Here is a 20,877-nt window from a genome sequence, read left to right on the forward strand (position 1 = left end):
GGATTGCAGCCAAAATTTAGGTGCACCTACTAGTGCTATCCAACCAGAAATTATATTTAAAATAGGAAAATTTCTTTTGCCCTGTGAGAGGAGTGACATGGAAGGTTTGGTTCTATAATCTGACCTGTTTAAATACAATAAAATGTGTACATGTGCATACATTTTTCTCTTTTCTTTTAAGACTCCTGAAAAAACCACGAATTATTTTCCTTATTTGCAAATGTCATCTGTGAGCAAAAGTGTGTTCTGTAGTTCTTCCTGGAGTGTTGAGGAGTGTCTGGTCAATGACTCCACAGTCCCAGGAGTCTCTCCCAAGTACTCCAGGTCATCCCATTTAGTTGTTTTGGTAACCCATCCATCCAGTCAGGCTGAGCAGTAGAGTGTGATAACACGTGCACTGGGCTGTATAACCAGATATAATTCTGACAGTTGATACTCTTGTCTGTTACCTCATGCAGGGATCAGGAGGAAAGAAGCATACAAAGCAAAACAATTTTTTTGACCACAACTGTTGTAGGTATAATGTGATTTCATTAAGATTTTGTTGAAATAATTTTGTATAAATTTAAAGTAGCCTGTCGGTCATGAAATATCTGTGCTAACTAAAATGGCTTTTGTCTCAAACCTCTCTCTAGGGTAGACTAGCACTTACTGCTTGTATGTTTTCTTCTGTGCTGTAGAGTAGCTCTGAGAAAACAGATACTTCTTTTTTTATTCTTTTGATGAGGAAAGTGGAAATGGTTGAAACCACGTAATTTCCTCCTGTGAAGGGCAAAGCAGTACTGTTTGTGCTTACTGGTAAATACTCTGAGCTGGATGGAAAGAGAAGAGTCATAAGCTTAACCTGTAATTAGTCAGACTTGGAATTTAAGTCACTGTCATGCTAGGGACACAGAACTGCACTAAATACAGGATTTTCTTACTTAAGAGTAAAAATAAAGCAGTTTTATATCTCAAACTGTATTTGTTGTGACAAAAAAAATTCTCAGGAAAAAAAAGGTAAGAAGACTATTTAAATACTTGGAATAGGTGGAAGGTGTGTCATCTGTCACAACCCTGTTTGTAATCAGTTTCTTGAACTGTATGTTAATACCTTAATCTATTGGTCACATCACTTGCTAGGTGTGAACTCCTTGTCATGAATGCTGCCTTTACCAAGGGGCTTGAGGGAGGAGAAACCTCCTGAACTTCCTGCCTTGTGTGTTTGCTGACTGCACACTTTGATCTGCTCGCTGCTCTTTAAGCTCTTGTGCTTTAAGTAGAAGATCTTTTGTTTGGATTGCTTTCTTGCATTGCCTTCTGAGAGGAATGATAGAGTACATTGGTACAAACACAGTGAGAGGTGCCAAGTGAAGTTTCAGTGTGAGAAGAAGGAAGAAACTAGTTTATTACAGAAACAAATTTCCTAAAATTGTGAGAATAGGACTAAATGTGTAAATGCAGTTAAATGCATACAAAGATGAGGTGCTGCTCAGATTCAGCATCTCTGGGGTTGCTGTCCCATGTGTTCTGTCTCTCTCCTGCCAATGCCATTTAGATAAATGGGTAGTAGAACTATTTTCTGAGTGTTACTATTTTATTTTAAACTGTAGTTATTTTTAACCAAATGCAATTTTATGACGTGGACTTGGTCTTCATTTCTTAAAATAATTACTTATGTCCTCTCATTTTCTTTTTGGATAAAATGCAGTTCATGCTGCAGTTGGTGGACACAGAAGGAGGCAGAGAGTGTGCTGTGCTCAAAATCCAGCACATCCTTTTCTCATTTTCGAACTCGGAGCTGCCAATTCCTGTACTGGTCCCTTAGTGCTGTAGGCTTTTACTAAGCAGCTTTCTCAGCATGTGGATATATTCAGGTAACTTTTCAGTATAAAGCTGGTATTTCTTTTTGGCAACCCCCATCACTTCTTATTTAAAATAAAAGGAAGCCACCAGCAGCCTTCTTAAAAGGAGATGCTTAAAATTTTTGACTCTGAGGACCAACCTCCTGACAGCATGGCAGTTTGTCTTAATAACTTAGAATAGATTGTGACTTACTGTATTTTTATGGTTCCACTTCTGTGTTCTTTTCCACTGCTCTGGAAGATCTCCATGCTTGCAGTTAGTCCCAGAACTCTAATCATTAGTTATGTTGTCTTCCAGAAACAGCCTCTGAATCATATGGCAGAACTAGAACCAGAAGTCTATTTTACTTGGTCAGACAGTACTGCAAATCTCTGTAAGGAACTCAGTTCTTGGATTATTTATACTTAGAGTGCCCAATCTGTTATGCATTTAAAAATTCAAGAAACAGCTGTTTATGGCAGTACCCCTGTAATGAGTAAATTGTTTTGTTGGCATTATTTTCACTGAGATGTGCAGATGTTGATAACAGGATTTCTGATCTCTGTTTACAGTTGTACTGTGCCATGACTGAGTAAATACTAATTTCCTTGTGTGCTTTTCTCAGTTTAGAACCAATTTTCCATCATTTTCTGAAGGGCACAGTATTTGCCATGTTAGTTTCAAGTAGAGCACTTCTTGCAGTGAATAACATTTGTTCAGGAGCTTTGGCTGAGTGGGAGGGTGAGGAAGAGGTGTGCCTTGGCATTGTCAAGCGAAAACATCACTCCCCAAAAATGCAACACGTCATAAAGCCTGCAACACATGTGGCTGCCTGGAACAGGCACTCAGGTAGCAGTAGGGACACAGCCTTGGGTGAAAGCTGCCCTTGGTGGTGGCAGTTCTGGTGGCTTGGTGGCTGCTCGAGACTGAGGGGTTTTGGTGTTACGTGTTCTCTCAATGGCTCGGCCTCTGGGTTGATTTGAGGGGCAGGTTTCACATGAGCCAAGTGTTGGAGTCACCACTGATGCAGGGGGTGTCTCTGTGTGGTGGCAGAGGGTCAGTAGGGTGTTGCCTTTTGTAACAGGTAAACGACTCTGCCTGTCAGAACAGCAGCAGAGCTGTCCCAGTCAACTCAGACCCCAGTCTGAGTTACCCTTCAAATGATGATGATTAATACAAATTGAGGATGCACAAGAGCTTTTTGTCTCCCCTTTTATGTGATTTAAAAATAAGTGACTGTTGGGGTTCCTTCTGGGCTTGAGCTTGGGGCTCCAGGGAAGGGACCACAGAATCTTCCTGATAACTTGTGTGTCATGTCTTTAACTACCCTGAGCTCTAAAGTGTACCTTTTAAATATCATCCACTCTTGAGACAGATGATGTAGACATTGAAAGTTTATTAAATCTCTGTGTAAACTGTAGTCTAACCAGTCTGGTGATTGGTTATCCTAAGAATTAGACACACTGAAAATAAAGGTGCCAGCTGTTGTTATAATACTTCTGCCAGCTCAAATACAGTCTTTCAGAAGTGTGTCGTGGTACTTTCATGTTGTGGCCGGTCTGAATAAACTGAAATGGGGACAGTGAAGGATTTGGCTGAAATAAAGCAACTATCTCAGTAGTGCACTGATCCTGCACTGAGCCAGGAGAGACGGGTGTTGTGGTGGTGTCTGTGGCTCAAGACTTGCTGCTTCACAGCAGCATGACTGTGCAAGTCACGATAAGATGGACCCTTTATCCTCACAGGATATTGGTAAGTGGAAGTTAGGGGCCCCCAAATTCTTTTCCAGTAGAATCCAATTAATTCTACTCTTACTTTCTGGCACTGCAAGAGTTGGTGTGGCTTTATTAAGAAATGTTATAAACTCTTTGATGTGCAAAGTTCTCATTTTTAGACTAAATGTGCAGGAAACTTTTGAGTAATAATGTGAAGTGGACGCAAGGGATCTGTAATCATGCAAATGAGCACTAAAGTGTTTAATAAAGAGGATGAGTTGTGACTTTGATCACACTCCAGAAGCCTCTGCTGTGTGCAGTCAATAAACCTCAGACTCCTGAGTCAGCAAAGAGGTAATTTGGGTGAGAGAAGCTGGGAAACACCTTGGTGGTGCACAAATGGAGGGGGATTGCTGAAAGGCAGTGTGTGAGCTGCTGCTCACAGTAACAATGAGCATTGCACAACCAGAGGTTTTCACTGAGCTGAATCAACAAGTTGCAAATGAGATCGTGAGCCAGTTAATACGTGTTCTTGTCCAGCAAGGTTTAACTTTGCTTTTCTGCTTAGTATTATTTTCACAGTTTATTTTCTCTGGTGGGGCCTAAATCTGCACCATCTTTTACAAGAGGCAGCAGAAATTCTCTGCTTCCTTGTGCTTCTGAGTAACAACTGAGCGGGGGATCTGTGCATTTTTAAGGTTGGCAGAATGTGTCTTCTGTAGTGCTCCTTAGAGCTGGAAGCCTGAAGGTGTAAGTCTCTATCTTGGTGGCCTGGCACTATGACTATATTCAGGAAGGAGATTATTCTGTCTTGCCTTTTTTCTTTTTTTAACATGTGTTAAACCCGTTTTCTTTACTGAGGCAGGAATTGTGCTTCTCTGAGCCTGCTGCTTACCCTTAAGCAGAGATGTACTTGGTGAGTTAAAAGAGACAATACACCAAGTCCCAAGAGCAAAAATAGCACAGCCTAAATGAAGGGAGTGGAGTGCTCACTGCAGACACAGAGCTCAGAGAGCTTTGGGTGGAAGTGAGCTTTAGTTACTTTTAACCCCTGTCTAAAGGCTGCCCAGCAAAATGACTGTTTCTCAGTCTGTAAATCCTTGTGTGTGGGGACTCTCTCCAAAGGGATATATGTTCTTAGCATCGTGATTTCTTCTGACAGAAGAGGTGCAAATGAAAACAGAATGTAATGATTTGGATGAGAAAGCTGCTGTGAGAAATTTCATTTCCTGATCCTTTTTTTTTTAGAGTGGAATCTTGTTTACGCCATACACTAATTACATCATTTGTCTGAGTGAGAACAAAGGGAATAGAATATTACTGAATTTGAGCTTGTCTTCCTTTTCTTCTGCAATAAGATGGTTTGGTAATGAATTATTTTCCTTTTTTTTCTGGCAGAGGCGTTGTCGATAAAAATGAGGTTGGTACCACTTTGGGAATAGGGCCTCTGCAGTAAAAATGCAAATATTGCAGTATGAAGTGTGTTGAAATCTCCCTCTTATCAAGTCACAAGGGGGAATTGTAAATAAGAGTGGATGGGAACTAGTGTAAATGTCTGTTGCTCTCCCGCTCTTCAAAATCTAACAATTAGACCAAATGGCTGCTTCAAAGTGAACGTTTAAATTCCGGCCCAAACTCGTGAGTGGTGGAGTTCATTGCTCAAGCTTCTGCAGTAACCTTGGCTGTCTTGTGCTGCTTCCCTGCACAGCATTATGAGCATCTGTGCTGTCTGGAAACTGGTTAGAAGTGACTGTAGTCTTCTCATCTTCTGATTTGTATTTAGACTTTATCTTTTTTTTTTTTTCCCCCCCACTCCTTCTGGTATATCCTGAAGGATCCTAACTATTTTGGTTAAAGTTGTGATCCTGTAGAGAAGAATGAACTTCAGTGACCTCTGAAATCCTTCCATCTAACTTGTCTGTGTTAGGAGTGCAGTTGCTGCCCTCTAAAATGTCTTACAGAAATGATCCTGCCATCACTCAGGTACATCATCATGTGGCCAAGGAGCAGCCTTTCATGTGATAGAATAAGGTAAAGAAGATGGCAGAGCTTAAATACAGATACAGTAAACAGGTATTCTAAGACTATTTATAGAATAATTGAGGAATAAAAGGCTGCATAATAAACTCCACTTAGTTCTTCACCTGAAGGTGAGTCACAGGCGACAGTGAGAAGGAAAGGTTTAGAGAGATTTGACTCACGTGCTGGAATGATAAATGGCTGTGGGTTGTTTCACAGGGAGAATTGTCCCTCACTAAGGAATCAAGGGAAGGGGGTGAATGCAGCAGAGATGAAGTGGAAGAATGTCAGGGGATGGTGTGAGAGCTGCTGGATCCAGCTTATGAGACTCTGGTGTGGTGCAGGCTCCTTAAATGTCTTCATGGAGGCTCTGCTGAGGAGTTCCTGCTCTTGTCATTTGTGTATTTGGTAGAAGAAAGGTGGTGAACAAAGAAGCAGGATTTCTATAAAATGCAGGTGTTTGCTAAGAAAACCGATGATGTAGAACATCTGCTCTGCTTGGTTAACTAGAAGCATGTTATTCTGTATAAAACAGTTGCTAGAAGGAAACCTGTAGTGCTGTATTTCAAACCCTCTTAAAAAAGCTTCAAATAAAAATTATAGAACCATGGAATATTTGGTGTTGGGAGGGACCTTTAAAGGTCATTTGGTCTAACTGCCCTTGCAGTGAGTGCAGGGACATCTGCAGCTCATCAGCTTGCTCAGAACCCCTCCAGCCTGACCTTGAATGTTTCTAGAGGTGGGGCATCCACAACCTTTCTGGTCAACTTGTTCCAGTGTGTCACCACACTCAGTTCTTTCTTGTATCTCATCTAAATCAACCCTTTTTTAGTTTAGAACCAATACTCCTGGTCCTGTCACTACTGGTACAATTATAAAGTCTGTCCCCATCTTTCTTATAATCCCCCTTTAAATACTGAAAGGCTACAGTCAGGCCTTCCCAGAACCTTCTGTTCTCCAAAGGAGAGATGCTCCAACCCTCTGGTCAAAGTGATACTGTACAGAAACTAGTGACTTGTATGATAATTCATTTTAATAAAAGAAACTATCAATTATTTCAACTTTTGAAAAGGCACATCCTCAGACAAATGTGCAACTTGTCATATCCACTTCATGAAGGTACTTGAAAAATTGTCTTTAATGTTAAATACATAAATTATATATTGGTATTTAAAAATGGTAAGTAAATAGGTTGTGTCTGTCTTATCGTCGCTCCTGTCATCTGTCTTACCCGAACTGATCTCTGCTTGGCATCCTGTGGGCCTGATGCCTTTTCTAGGAGCATCTTGTAGGATACTTTTTTGAAGACCTGAACTGTTGGTAGAATTTTACAGAGGTGGCTTATTGAACATGGCAGGTACTAAGCAGCCTTCAAGTACTTCTACATAAATACTGACTCTGGCATAGTATCTTTTTCAAATATTGGAACATGCTGTGTTCCCAAGCTGCTTTGTAGTAGCTGGTTATGTCACTGCTCATGAGTGCTTAATCTAGAGTTGCATTATTTAAAAAGCTCAAGGTATAAATTAACTCAGAAAAAAAAGACTGTGCCTCGTGTTGCTGCATAGATGGATGAAACTGTAAATGTAACATGACTAGTGTAGCTGTAAGGGTCAGGGTAAGTTCTTCTATAGCATTCTGTTCTTAGCTTCAGGGGAGTTCTTGGCTGTTGCTGGGTTGTTTTCCTAAATGGATTTCAGTGCCAGGCACTTGAGCTGACCTTCAGACGCAGCATGAGTGTACTGCATTGTGATGGAGAGCTCGGAAATAAAGATTAGTAAGGGCACCATGTGCTGGGGTTTTGACCTGCAGCCTGTCTGGGAAAGAGAAGAGTATGGACAGGTACCACCCCCTTATGAAGTGGACTTCAAAGTACTCCTTTGAGTATCCAAATGAGAGCAGGCATGATAAAAGATCAATGTTCTGCTTGTTGGAGAGTGCTGAGTAGTCATGGTCAGAGTAAAACTGTATCCACATCGTGTGTTTTTCCAGTCTCCCTAAATGCTAATAAGAAGTGCAGGAACTGCTGGTATAAATGCCTGCAAATCCTAGGCTGTGCCAATTCTTGTCCTTGATTTATGCAGCAGTGATTAATATTACTAGTGTGAGGTACAGCCTGTGTGCCCCCATCTCAAATAATGGACATGCAAAGAGTCTTCAAGCCATAAAGATACTGTGGAAGAATTAAATGTGTAATGCTAATCAGCATGAAAAAGTGTTCTGTGTGTCTTGTGTTTGAGGAAAAGGATATTTTACATCAATGGACTGAATTTTATGATTGGATAGACTTTTTTTCCCTGCTGCACTGAAGGTTGCTTTCACTTGGAAGAAGGTGGAGTCCTAGGCCTGTTTTCTCTTTGTTGTACAGGTTATGTTGATTGTCTTGTTAAAATACTGTGGATCAAGTCCCCTTCTTGACATGTAGATGTGATCTTACAGAAGCCGGTAAAGCTATTTCTGGTCATGGAGAAAGAAGGAAAAAGGGGCAGGTATTTTGTGTGCTTTGTGTTTTGGTGCGAGGAGAATGTGGGTACATGAAATTTAAGCCAAATGAAAACAAAGGCATTAGAGATCTGAATAGTTTTGAGTGTTAGTTCATATTTTAAGAAATTTGAGGTTGTCTGCTTTGTGTTGCAGGTTACATCTTGAGTGTTGTGCTCCTAACTTTACCAAGGCAACACCTGGTTCAGCTTTACCTGTACTTTTTGACTGCACTGCTGCTTTATGCTGGGCACCAAATTTCCAGGTAAGAATAAAAGGATTCATTTTGTTAACTTGGTTTGGGAATTAGAAAATTAACTTATTTTGTTAGTATATTCTATAAATGGTTTTGTGGAGGCCTTTTCTCTATGTCAAACGCCTAAATATATCTTGTTGTTCTTTGTCTTGGAAAAGTTTATGGAATTAAATATGCAATCAAGTAGTTCTTTTAAGTCATTGAAAATACACCAGGAGTTTTGAGCCACTTTTCTGTGGAGTGTAATGTCCACTAATCTGAGGAAAGAAAGCACTTACCACCAGACTAAATGTGGCCTCTGATGCAATAATCTGAGTTTCTCAATGGCTCAGCTAACATACTTTCAGCACTGGGGCATTTTACAAAGCAGACGGGATGTTACTTGTAGTTCCCTGGCACCTGGAGAGCAAATAGGGATCTGGAAGATGGTAAAAGCAAAGTAATAGTGGGATTTATTCTTGAATTTGTCTTTATGCAATATATTTTACAATGGAAACAGGTGTCTGGGATCTAAAATGCAGAGCGAGAGGCTGGGGAACTCTGCATCAAACAAGACAAAGTCAACCATCTTCCTTTGGCCACAGCTAGATCTGTTGAAAGTCAGTGTAAATTCTCATGATGTCTAATTGGAACCAAAGCAAGTGCCCTCACTTTAAAGGCTTTATAGGGGAAGTTTTGAAAATATAGTCTTGAGCTTGACTTAGTTTGGTGCCTGCTGATGGGAAACATGTAAAAATGTGCTTTCAATTGATTTAAGGGAAGTGATAGTTTTGTTATTTCTACATTAAAATTGTTGTTCCAAAGCATTTGCTGGAATGTCTCTTGCTTGGTCTGGTGCAGTTCAGGGGACTGTTAATGAAGGTTTTGTGGCAGCTCGACTTGTCACTGTTGTGGCTGTCAGAGTTGCAGTTAATGATTTCCTGAAACGATGAGTGTCCAAGAGAGGAATTATGGCCTCTTACTGCCTCAGTAGGAAGGAAAGAGGAATTTTTATCATCCTCAGGGGAGTCCTGAGTTATTATAGATGGAGTTTGTGGCTATTTCTTGTAGGGTTGAAACCTTACTTATTAGAAAAAGCAAACTAAACATTATTTGAGAACTTGTGTTAAAATAAAAATGAAGCTGCCAACAAATGCCTGTCAGATACAGGGCTTTGGTCCAGAATATTTACAGCTAGACATGTATATTGTATGCCACTCTGGATCTTTATATGTTTTATAAGAAAGGGAGATGATATGCATTTGTTTGATACTTGAAGGGATAGATAGCACTGTGTTTACTTTTAATATCCTTTTTGTTTATGTTTCTATGTAATAGGAGTTTTCACTTCTGTTGCTTTGTGAGGTTTGAGATTTTACAGGCTCCATTGTAACATATTTGATAACTATTGCTTGGGCTGTTCGGTGTGTTCGTACTAAGCTTTCTCTATTTGATGCTTCTGGAGTGAGTTAATAAAGACTTTAATTAAATCTTGCATCAACTGGCACAAAAAATATATTTAATTAAAAGATGTCTTGGATTCAAATAGTCCAGCAGTATTCCCGAGGTATTTTACAAACCAGATGTAGTTGCTAACACTTTTGAGTGAGCTTACCCATTCCCTAGACATCAGGCTGATTTGGTTTGGAAGGAAGCACAGTGCAAGGGATTCTCTGCAGCAGCCTTTGTGTAATCAGAATGTCATGTGTGGGGAATGGCACTTGCAATAGCTTTACAAAAGAATTTTTGGATCCCGTTAGTTTTCATATTGAAAATAGTAGAGTGTAACAGACAAATCTGTTGGTGGAGCCCGTCCTTTTATTGCCAGAACTATCCAATTCCAACTGATGCTTCTGTTTAGCAGCCTGATCATAACAAACATACAGTAGTTACATGTGCAAACTGTTCCTTCATGGTTTTTGTTAGCAGTTCTGCTTAGAGCTGAAAACTTCCAGGGACTTGCTTGCATGCACTACCAGTTGGGATGCTATTTAAGACAGATGAAGAGGTCTCATATTGAGGACAGTTTGGTTAGTGCAAATTATAGAACAAGACCAGAATCAGCTGGCACTTGTGACTCTGCAGTGTCCTGGAAATTCTGAGCTGTTGAAAGAATTCTCAGTGCTTTTTTTTCCACCCCAGAAATAGCTTGCAGTTCATCTGCAAGTTTGGGAATAAGATCATCCCTGAATTTTCTAGTTAAACTCTTAACTTCAGACTTCCAGATCTACATGACCTTGACAAGTCACTTAATTTCTTAAATGTTTGTTTCCTTGCCTGCAGTACTGAGAACTACTGTGATGTGTAAAGATGGATTAGCTAATATTTGTGAATACTTGGAGCATCAGAGATGATGCTAGGTTTGTATGTACCATGTTAACCTGGCAGTTTGGGTGGAAATCACATACCATCTGTTTATGGAAGAAAGAAAGTCAGCTTTAAAAAAACAAAATCCTTGTTAGAGAAATTCCTTTGCCCTAGGTTTCCTGCAGCAGAGTCTCCAATTTCAGGAAAAATTAATAATTCAGTGACACAGCAATAGGAACAGCTTGAGTTGGGTGTCTCCAGCCAGGGACCCAGAACACTCAAATCCCTGGGCTTTGTGCCCTTACAGTCTATCCACCAGTTCTTCACACACTCTTCATGTGCTTCGCACACACCTCTTGGTCCAGTGGTGGGTTTTGTTTTGGGATCTTGTTCCCTGTAGGACTGTGTCTCCAGGTGGGTGTTGGCTGCTTTTATCTGGCTGGGTTGCAGGTTCTGCTGGCAGTTGTGGCTTCCTTATCTTCCAGTTCAGGGTGGTCTCAGGGCGTCCCTTCATGTAACTGAGCAGAAATTCGAGATAAGTTTGACTTTTGTAGGTGTGAGTTTGCAGGTTGTGGCCTAAGACTGCAGCAGCTTTAGCTAACTCATGCTGAGCAAAACTGTTCATCTAAAAGAATTAGCAGTTAAAAGAATTCAGCCAACTAAACCTAATTTACAACAGCCCTCCCATTGCTTTTATTAAGCATTCCTGCTGACATGTCAAAAGGAACTCATGAAGTCTTTCAGGGCCTTTAACTATGACCCTTAGTCTCACAAATATTATTACAAGCAAGAGGCAAAATATAATCAGAACAAACAAGGTCACTACTAGATGGAACATCAGATTGTAGATTCCTCTTGCTGATGGTGACTGCCCAAAGAGTTTTCCACTACTGATGTTCTCCCTCTTTTCATGACACAGTGCATCTCTTCTGCATCACAATGAATGGTGATTGGAGTTTTTTGTCCATTGTTTTGGATACTTTCTAACAGTTGATATATTGTGCTTAAGAGCTTCCTCATTAATGAAGGATTCATTCCAATGGGGGCAGGTAATAAATCTTCAACTTATATATAATTGCACTGTAACCATTGATAGGAAATAATAGGAGCTGAATAATTAAAATTGCACCCTACTGTGTTATTAGAGTTAGAAATAATTGAGTGATTATTTGTCCCTGAAGTGCTGTTATTTACAAACATAACATTGCAGAGTTCTTACATGAGCAAATCCTTTTCTAACATATACAAGTACAGTTTCAGGGGTTTCTTCAGAATGTATTTCAAGTGACAGACATTTTGTTCTGTGTCAAAACAAATGTCTTGGGCTTTGATGGTTTTGCTTTCACAAATAACTCCCTGTTGTTGTCCTCAACACACGTATCAACACTGACAGTCTGCCATTTGATACTGTTTTGTTGGGCCCATATTCTCTGTTCCAGTGGATAGAGTGCAGTTCTATTGTGATTCAATCCTAATGCAGGGATTGGGTGTGTAGTGTGTATGGCTGTGTTGCATATTGTTGAGACAAAAGCTGTGACCTAATTACTGCTGCAGTTATATGGGAAGTTGGCTGGATACCACCGCAGTTGGAGTTCTCTTTCAAAATCCATTGCATTTTCCAGATTTTCTTTTTTTAAATTTCAGTGGGAGAGAAACCCCATTCCCCTTATCTTACAGGGTTGGCTACCATAAATTGTGTCTATAGTTGTGCTTGGGTGCAATTAAGAGCCAGTGCTGATTTCAGAAATATGTGGGGTCAGGTGCAGGTGTAGCTGAGCTTGTTGGGCAGTGAGACAGTGTTTGGTACCAAGTTAATCATTGTCACAGGTAACATTAACATATATTCTGTTTATTTAAAATCCAGTGTCCAACCATGCACAACAGCTGGAATTGAACATTAAACAGCAGTAGCACTGGGGCAATGAACTCTATGGTCTTGCTGGTTATCTCTGTTAAAGCTGGATCATGAGCTGTATCTGATTCACAACAAAAAACGAGAGCTCCTTCATGGGGTTTTATAGAGATTTGGTCACCCAATCCATAAAAATCTACACAAACTTCCTCCCCTTTAATCTTGTTAACTTTATACCATACTGGGTCATACATTGATTATACTTAGCCATACTGTGGTCATCTGGGTTAACAGCACCAAGAGTAGGGAACTGTCCCACTTCATCTCTTCAGAGTATCACTTCTTCCTAGTGCCATCATTCATGAGCTGGATGGTTACTCACCACTCGTTTGACATGAGAATGGTATATCTAATTTTCTTTCCCTAAATCAGTAATGCATTTGTGCAGGGCTTTTATCCTCTAAGCAGTGTCGTAAATAAGTGAATCTTAATTGATTGAAAGTTCCATGTAGTGGCCAAATTTCCTGGGGCCCCCACCAGCTGTCCTAGTAATATATGGCCATTCCTCCTGGCACAAGGCCACTGTGTGCCTTTTAGATAATTGAGCTGTATCATAAATCTTTCCCCAATTTTGCTATACTTCAGCCAAGGGCATCCCCTTTTCTGTGCCGAGAAAAAAGAAAGAAAAAACAGTAAAAAATACTTTTAGAGAGACCCTCCTGTTGAGTCACGAGGTTCAGAAAGAACCCCCTTGCTTTCTGAACTCCTCAGAGAGGAGTGTAGGTACAGCTGGATCCAGTCTTACCCTCAGACTTGGCCAACAGTTTTTATCTGAAGGATTATATTTCCCAGTGCTGAGGGACTTGAGCCCCCTTTAAATGTGGAACTTGAACCTCCTTTCTATGTGCAGATCAGGCAGCACACGCATAAGTGAGCTGCAGCAGTGGGGGTCTCAAACCCACTGCACCACTGTCTCCAAATCTGCTTAAGGAATTTTAACACTCTTCAATGCCTCCAGCTCCAGAGGTCCCAGGTGAACTCACCCGATGCCAGCAGTTGGATATTTGGAGATGAGATGATGTGCACGTGGTGGCCTAAGGTCCCATTTAGGTCACCAAATTTCTTTGCCCTAGGTTTCCCACAGCAGAGTCTCCAATTCCACGAAAAATTAGTTTAATAATTCAGTGACACAGCAATAGGAACAGCTTGAGTTGGGTGTCTCCAGCCAGGGACCCAGAACACACAAATCCCTGGGCTTTGTGCCCTTACAGTCTATCCACCAGTTCTTCACACACTCTTCATGTGCTTTGCACACACCTCTTGGCCCAGTGGTGGGTTTTGTTTTGGGATCTTCTTGTTCTCTGTAGGACTTGTGTCTCCAGGTGGGTGCTTTTATCTGGCTGGGTTGCAGGTTCTGCTGGCAGTTGTGGCTTCCTTATCTTCCAGTTCAGAGTGGTCTCAGGGCGTCCCTTCATGTAACTGAGCAGAAATTCGAGATAAGTTTGACTTTTGTAGGTGTGAGTTTGCAGGTTGTGGCCTAAGACTGCAGCAGCTTTAGCTAACTTGTGCTGAGCAAAACTGTTCATCTAAAAGAATTAGCAGTTAAAAGAATTCAACCAACTAAATGAATTTAGCAGTCCTGCCACTCCTGACAAGGAAAGTGGATGCTGGTTTTATTTTATATGTACTTGCATAAATGTCTTGCTTAAAAGAATCACATTTCTTTTACCCATTTCCAGCAAAAAAGCTTGGGAAAATGAATGATGCAGTTATGTAGATTGGAGGTGATGCAATTAAACGCACTGTTAATGCTAGAAAATGGAGTCCACGTCATTGTCTTATTTCATGGTTTATAGTTTTGTTATGATTGTATTCCAAGTGTTGTACCTCGCAGAACTTAAAATGAGAAGAAGGTGAGGAGCAAGAGACTGAATTGCTTCTTATGGATAAACTTAAAATACACAATTTTAAGGTTGTCTGTAGACACTAGAAACCTATGAGAGCGTGTTTGTTGACAGTGGAGATTAATCAGCCGAAGTAAATGTCAGTGATATGAGTCAATTAGGTCAGATAACCACTGCGCCTTATGTCAGTCAATTACAAAGCATATTTTTAGTAACAGAAGACCTTTCTGCACTTTCAGTAACAAAAAAAATGATCCTGTGTGAAGCACTGTATCTCTTTACCTTTTTAGAGCAAGGTTAGTCATGGCTGGCTGTCAGTACCTGCTACCAGGACAGCAGTTGGATTAAAAGAGGCTGGGAATGCATGTATAGAATGAACAGCAGGCAGTCTGATCAAAGCTTTATTCTTAAATCCAAATTTTCTGAAGTAATAATGTAGTTACAGTCATTTCATTAACTGGTAAATAATGATTTCAGCATTTATGTTTTCTTACATTGCTGCAGTAAAGTGAACAATCCTCAAATGTAAAAGCTGCAGATTAATACAGCTTTAATTGATCAAAATTGAGTGCAGGCACTTGTTTTTTTCATCATCTTGTATGGCACTGCAGCTGTTCGAGGCATCTTCTGATTGGTATCTGTGCCAAAAGATCCTTGTGCTTGTCCTGGTAATAAGAGAATCATTGCTTTGACTTTCCTCATTCAGACATCATCTACAAATACTGTTTAAAAAATTTAGGAGATCTTAAAACATTGCTTCTCCAAGCTGGTGGGCCTAAAACTCAATTATCATTGAGAGTTGCTTAGAGAATTCATCCGAGTGCAGACCTCAGTGCAGATGATTGAACCAGACAACAGCAAGAAATGTAGCTTGAAGAAATTTGGGTCATCTCCAGGCACGTTCTGGTGTTGAGGAAGCGACTGTAAGTGTAGCTTTGTTTGTGTTTCTTAGCCAAGTTGTGTAAGGTCATCTTGCTGCGCTTGGTATCCTGGATCATTTTGTAACCTGTTTCTGTAACTTGATGTCTTCACTGCTTTCCTTCTAGAAGCTTAGAAATAGCCAGTGTTTTCGCCCTAAATTTGAGTATGATATTGCTAATAGAATATTAGAATGATATTGCTAATAGAAAAAGCAATCTTCAGCATGTTGCAAGTGCTGTTACTTTTTTCTGTCTTTGTATCTGATGGATTATCCTGTTTGTGTTGCTGATGCTTTTAGAAAAGTGCTTTCTGCTGGTTCATTTGACGTAAAGAAATAGAAAAATCTTTGTCCCAGTGATTACATCCTTATTGGAATACAATCCACCTTTTGGAAGGTTGAAAAAAAACCATTTGTGTTCAGCTATACCTTGATAACAAGGGGGAATTTTCTGTCTAGAATAGTTGTCTAAGGTGCCTTTCAGTCCTCATGTGTATTTAATTGTAGGTTGCAGTCTGAAGAACCCATTTCAACATGCCTCACGTATACTATGACACTTGAAAAGCTGCCGTGAGTAGGCAGCGTTGTCAGCTATGAAGAACAGGCTTTGAAGTGTTTGTTTTAGTACTTTGAGATTTATGTCTTCAATTCCAGAGATTTTTTGCAAGTGAAAGTGCGAATACCTGAGCTTGGGGGGTAGGAAGCTAATACTAGGAGAGGGGTATATTTCCACATTTCTGGGTAGAAGTGAACACTTTCAGTACCACGGAGTTGCATCTATTTCTGCACTAAAATAAGAAGAGCAATGCTTGTATTGGCTATGGTTTCTGGTCCTGTTTGCTGTGCTTTATCTGTATCTGTTCCCAGCAAGCTTGGCTTGCTTTACTGATATAAATAAACATGTAAGAAAAGAATTGCCCCTCGAGCAAACAGACTGCCTTAGCTCCATGCAGAGTCAGATCAAGTGTGTCTGTCTGGCATTCCCGGGATGTGATGCAGGTAGACATGAATAGCTGGACATGATGAGCCAGATATGAGCACAGGCTTAGTTGTGCTGCTGATGCCCGAAATGGTGGTGCCCTAACTCAGGTGGAATTGCAGTCGTCCTGGAGTGGAGCAGGAAGGGTCGCAGGACAAGGAAGAAAAATGGGCAGGATAACTGGATGCGAAAGGTCAGGAGTGCTGTCTGCTGTCCCATGGCAGGGGATTAAGGAGCCACTGCAGAATTCCTGCTGTGTTGTTCCAGGATCATCTGAAAGTGCAGAATGCTTGTTCTTAGTGTGAGGTTCATATCTGAGTTCTCTTGCTGTTACATGTGTTAACTTTGAAGACAAAGCCGATGGATAGTCACCAACAGCAGGAAAATGCCCGATCTCCTCAGGTTCTTACCTTTTACTTTGGTTGCCAAGAGCCCACCCTCTTTGGGGGAAATTACAAATGCCCTTCCAGATTTTCAGACTCTTACTAGATCTGTCAAGGGCATTCTATGAGTTTGAGAGTATCCAATAGGTCTCCCAAGTTTCCCAGGCTAGAACTACACTTTTAAATCATATTGGATAAAAGGATAATGTACCAACTCTGTTCCTGACTCTAGTCCATGACTGTCACTTTTCCTTCATACCTGTTTTTTACTTCAATGCAGAGAACTTGTTAGGTCCAAAATATTATGAGCATTAAATTGGAAGACCTCTCTGTCAAGCCCTCAAATTTTTTCTTCCACACGTTGCTGGTAGAATAAGCAATTATTGTTAGGAAGAAAAATACTTAATAAGGATACTTAAAAATGGAATGGTCCTTAAGAGGCTTTGTCAATAAGCAGTTTGAGGCCACGCTCTGAAGAACAGCTTGGATGTCCCAAAGGATTTTTACAGCTCTGCCAGTGAGTCTAATTACAGATAATTCTGCTCTCGCTCAAGTCATGCTTCAGTTAGATCCTTCCATCAGTGAAGCTGCTGTAACAGTAATGTTAATATTGCTTTTTGTAATTTAGTTAATTGGCTGTGACATACATTGAAGTTACATATGTGTGGAATGAATAAATTGCTTCTTGTCTGATCAGTTTGATCATAATAGTTTTTGGGTGTATTTTTTTAGGGATTATGTAAGAAGCGAATTGGAATCAGGATATGAGGGACCAATGTACTTGGAGCCTCTGTCTATGAACCGCTTCATGACTGCTTTAGTAGGTAAGTGCCTTAAATATTTGAGATGCAGGAGAGAGCTCTGCCTAATTCTTGTCATTGAAACCTGTGCATGTTTTACCTCTTGATTTCAATTCTCTTTTATCACTTTTAGTAGTTGTGATTCTTATTAATATGCAAGAGGCATGGGAGGATAGCTGCATCCTGCCTGGCCTTTTCTATGCAGCTCTGAAATATTTTGCAGGTCTGTTCGTCACGCTCTGCCCCTGTGTTGTTGTCAGATTGAGGTCGTTATTGTCAGATAAATTTTGATGCAGAACAACTGGCTTGTCTCTAATAATATTTATGTGAAAAGTACTGTTAGAAATTTCAACAGTAACGTGCATTTGTGGTGATTTTGTCAGGTCAGGTGTTTTACACATATTAATTCTATATTGGGTTTAGAGATGAACATTATTCTCTTACAAAACATGATGAAATATATTTGTGAGTGTGTGCAGGGGACTGCAGGTTACTGGTCTTTTTACAGGGTCTCCAGGATATTTCTAATTAAAGAGTTAAGGAATAACAAGTCAAAAATACATTTAAATTGTGTTTGATTAATGGCATAGATGACTTCTTCACCTAAAAATCCCAAACAAATCCTGAAGAATTGGACTTCCTAGACTGTTTTCCTAGCCTTTGAACTTTGACTGGAAGAGAATAAATTCAGCATTAAGGTTGTTACACCAAACCATATGTTCTCCTGAGAGGATACTGGAATACACACACCCCGTGTGTGTTTTAAAATTAAGCCTGAGACAAGCTTGGAAGAAAAATTTTCCTTAATTCCTTTCAGTAAGATCTATGGTTTTCATCAGATTATTGACAGATTTAGTCAGCCATGTACTGTTGGCAAAACTCAGCTGCTTTCTGTTTACTTGCAGCTGCTACTGGCAGCTAGAAATGGGTTTACTACTCAACAGTATGTTAGATCTGCCAGAATATACACATATCCTGTTTGCCTGCATCTTTACTTCCAAATGTGGCATTTGTCTTTGCTTTTAATATTTTCAATAGAAATAACATTGGTAATTGTCAAGGAAATGTTATGTAGATACAGTTTCTTCTCTCTTGTGAATTTCTAGATATATTTTACTGTCTCGTCAAATGACACCAAAGTACAACTAAAGCTTTTGCCATGTTTCTGTGAGAAAATGTTTGTAATTAGTCCTTTGAATCTCTCTCAGGTGCAGTGCAGGGTCCCATGATAAAGCAGAATCCCTCAGAGAGCTTCACAAAGCTGCAGGCAGGCCTGGGCAGGAGGAGATTCAGGAGGCATTGTGTCATCGGTAACACTTATACAGAAACTAAACCAAGAGTCAAAATAAGGGAGAAAAAATAATACTGGTTTTATCCAGCATAGTTTTGGGTTGTAGTGGGTGTCAGACTAAAGTGTCCCCTTATGGTAATTGTGTTTCTGAAGTAGGTGTTTGACTGTACTAGCAAGTGTGTGTATGTTAACATATTTAATTTCCCCATTTCTTTTAAAGCCAACTTGAAAGTGCAGTTTTGGTCTTGATGGCAAGAGGTCATCTTTGGGAACGACCTGTGCAAGTGGGCTGTGAGGCTTGGCAGTGTCTTGTATAAATATGAAATATTTTCTCAAATCAGTTCTCTACAAGGTGTGTATTCAGTGGAGTTTCAGGAGCACACAGCAGTGAGCAGTGTCACCTTCACACCAAAAGGAATATACAGGTGCTTTGCTCCATCTTTTTCTCACATGTTCTGCTGGAGTGTTGTGCTGCAGCACTGGTGACAAGGGCACTGAAGTTAGGTGGAATAGTGGTGCTACTGGTACAGCTCTGGTTCCTAAAAGTTCTGGTCAGAATTGAGGGATGATGTACAGTGTGCCACTTGGTTCACAGATTTAATCTTTATTAATACTTCAATTCATTAGTACTTTTTGAATGGGCTCTCAATAGTCATTTCTTCCCCTGCATCTTATTCAGCCTGATGACTGTTGAGAAGGGATAATAATGCATTCCTAAGTGCTGGATGGAAGAAATAAATGCCTTTGGAGATGGCCTCTTGTATGTGTGTACCACTTTGGAAGCACTTCAGCTGTTAATGTTACAAAGCTGCTGTGTGGTTTTGGAAGTGATGCTGCCATAAAGACTTACTTTTTTTAGTGCACAGTAATGGGATTATATATTAACTGTAGGATGCCCTGTTTTTGAGTTACAGTCAGTGGTGTAGCCAGAGAGTTTAACATCAGCTTTTGAAAATCATGAATGAAATAAAGACATTTCTCTACTCCAAGTGGCTTGTACAGTGACTGTGCCACATCAGCTTTCTTGTTGTACATTTTCCATTAGCTTATGAGCTGGAAGGCTCTGGCTGTGTGTCAGCAATGTTTGATGTATTTGTGGAGGCTTTGGGAAGGGAAGAGAGTGGATAGGAGTTCTCACAATGGATTTCTTCCTTATTGCCTCATTCCCTAGCAGAGGAACATGGTTGGTGTCCTGCAGGGGGATTCCAGTTGTTGGGTTCATTAACTGTGTCTGGCAGTTTTCAGTCCACAGCATTTCAAGTCACCTGAATTTGATAGCCTTAGCAGATAGCTAGTGTTAAAATCTGTCATTTTATATGAGGTACAAACTAATTTCTCTGGCTGATCCTGCTGTGTGATGTTGGTGACTTGTGCTGTGCAGCCCCAGCTGGAGATAAAGTGTGATTTACTGCAGATAGAGATTGGCTGTCCTGAATGGAGCTGCTGCTGCCCCAGTTTAAAATGGGAAGTTCCATCACTCAAAGCTTTGTTGGAGACATTCACTCCCTTCCTGAAGGGGTTGAGAGTTGACAAGGTGCACACCTCAGGAAGGAGCTTGGGACCTCCAGAGAAAGTGCTCCATGTACTTCCTTTGCTGGTGGATGCAGCTCTCTTCCCATGGCAAACAACTTTTGATTGGTGTTTAAATTAAAAAGGTGGGAGGGTCAGAGCTGAGCAGGGATGACCAGCATTCTTGGCACGTGGCTGCTGGAGGAAAGCAGCTTTAACTGTTTACTGAGATGAGACTGGACTCAGAGGTTCTGAGTTGTGATTGGAGAGCTCCAGAGTCATCCCAAACAGCAGTGGATTGTTTAACGTGATGCTGTCGCAGTATTTTATTTCAGATGACGACACTCTGAGTAAATCCTGAAGAACATGTTGGATGCTGGTGTTTGTGTCCCTTTGTGTGTGAAGCTGGGTTGCCTTAGTTACCGCGAGTTGCAGAAATCCTCACAAGCTGCCTGCCAGGCTCCTGAATATTACAGCACAGCAGTGCGCTGGTGGTGTCTTAAATAGGGTTGTAGCAACATGTGTGTGGGCAGAGAACAACAAAGCAGAGGGAGAATGCTTCAGAGCTGGAGTCTGCTGAATGTTGAAAAAGATGAGTAGAGTAACTTTCTCTGAGGCTTATAAGGCCCAGTATGCTGATAGAGTCTTGCTGAGAGCAA

General features: G+C 40.6%; 1 protein-coding gene across 2 annotated transcripts in view; it reads left to right on the top strand.

The window, feature by feature from the left end:
• Positions 1-20,877, top strand: part of RNF145 (ring finger protein 145) — a 48,361-nt gene that overhangs the window by 12,537 nt on the left and 14,947 nt on the right. For both annotated transcript variants that reach the window (XM_050311924.1, XM_050311925.1), the window contains exons 3-4: positions 8,196-8,304; positions 17,351-17,442. In XM_050311924.1, coding sequence (XP_050167881.1) covers positions 8,196-8,304; positions 17,351-17,442 — 201 coding nt within the window. The remainder of the gene's footprint in view (positions 1-8,195; positions 8,305-17,350; positions 17,443-20,877) is intronic.

This window comes from Myiozetetes cayanensis, unplaced genomic scaffold (genome assembly GCF_022539395.1).
Source record: "Myiozetetes cayanensis isolate MyiCay16 unplaced genomic scaffold, myiCay2020 scf17, whole genome shotgun sequence".
Lineage (NCBI taxonomy): Eukaryota > Metazoa > Chordata > Aves > Passeriformes > Tyrannidae > Myiozetetes > Myiozetetes cayanensis.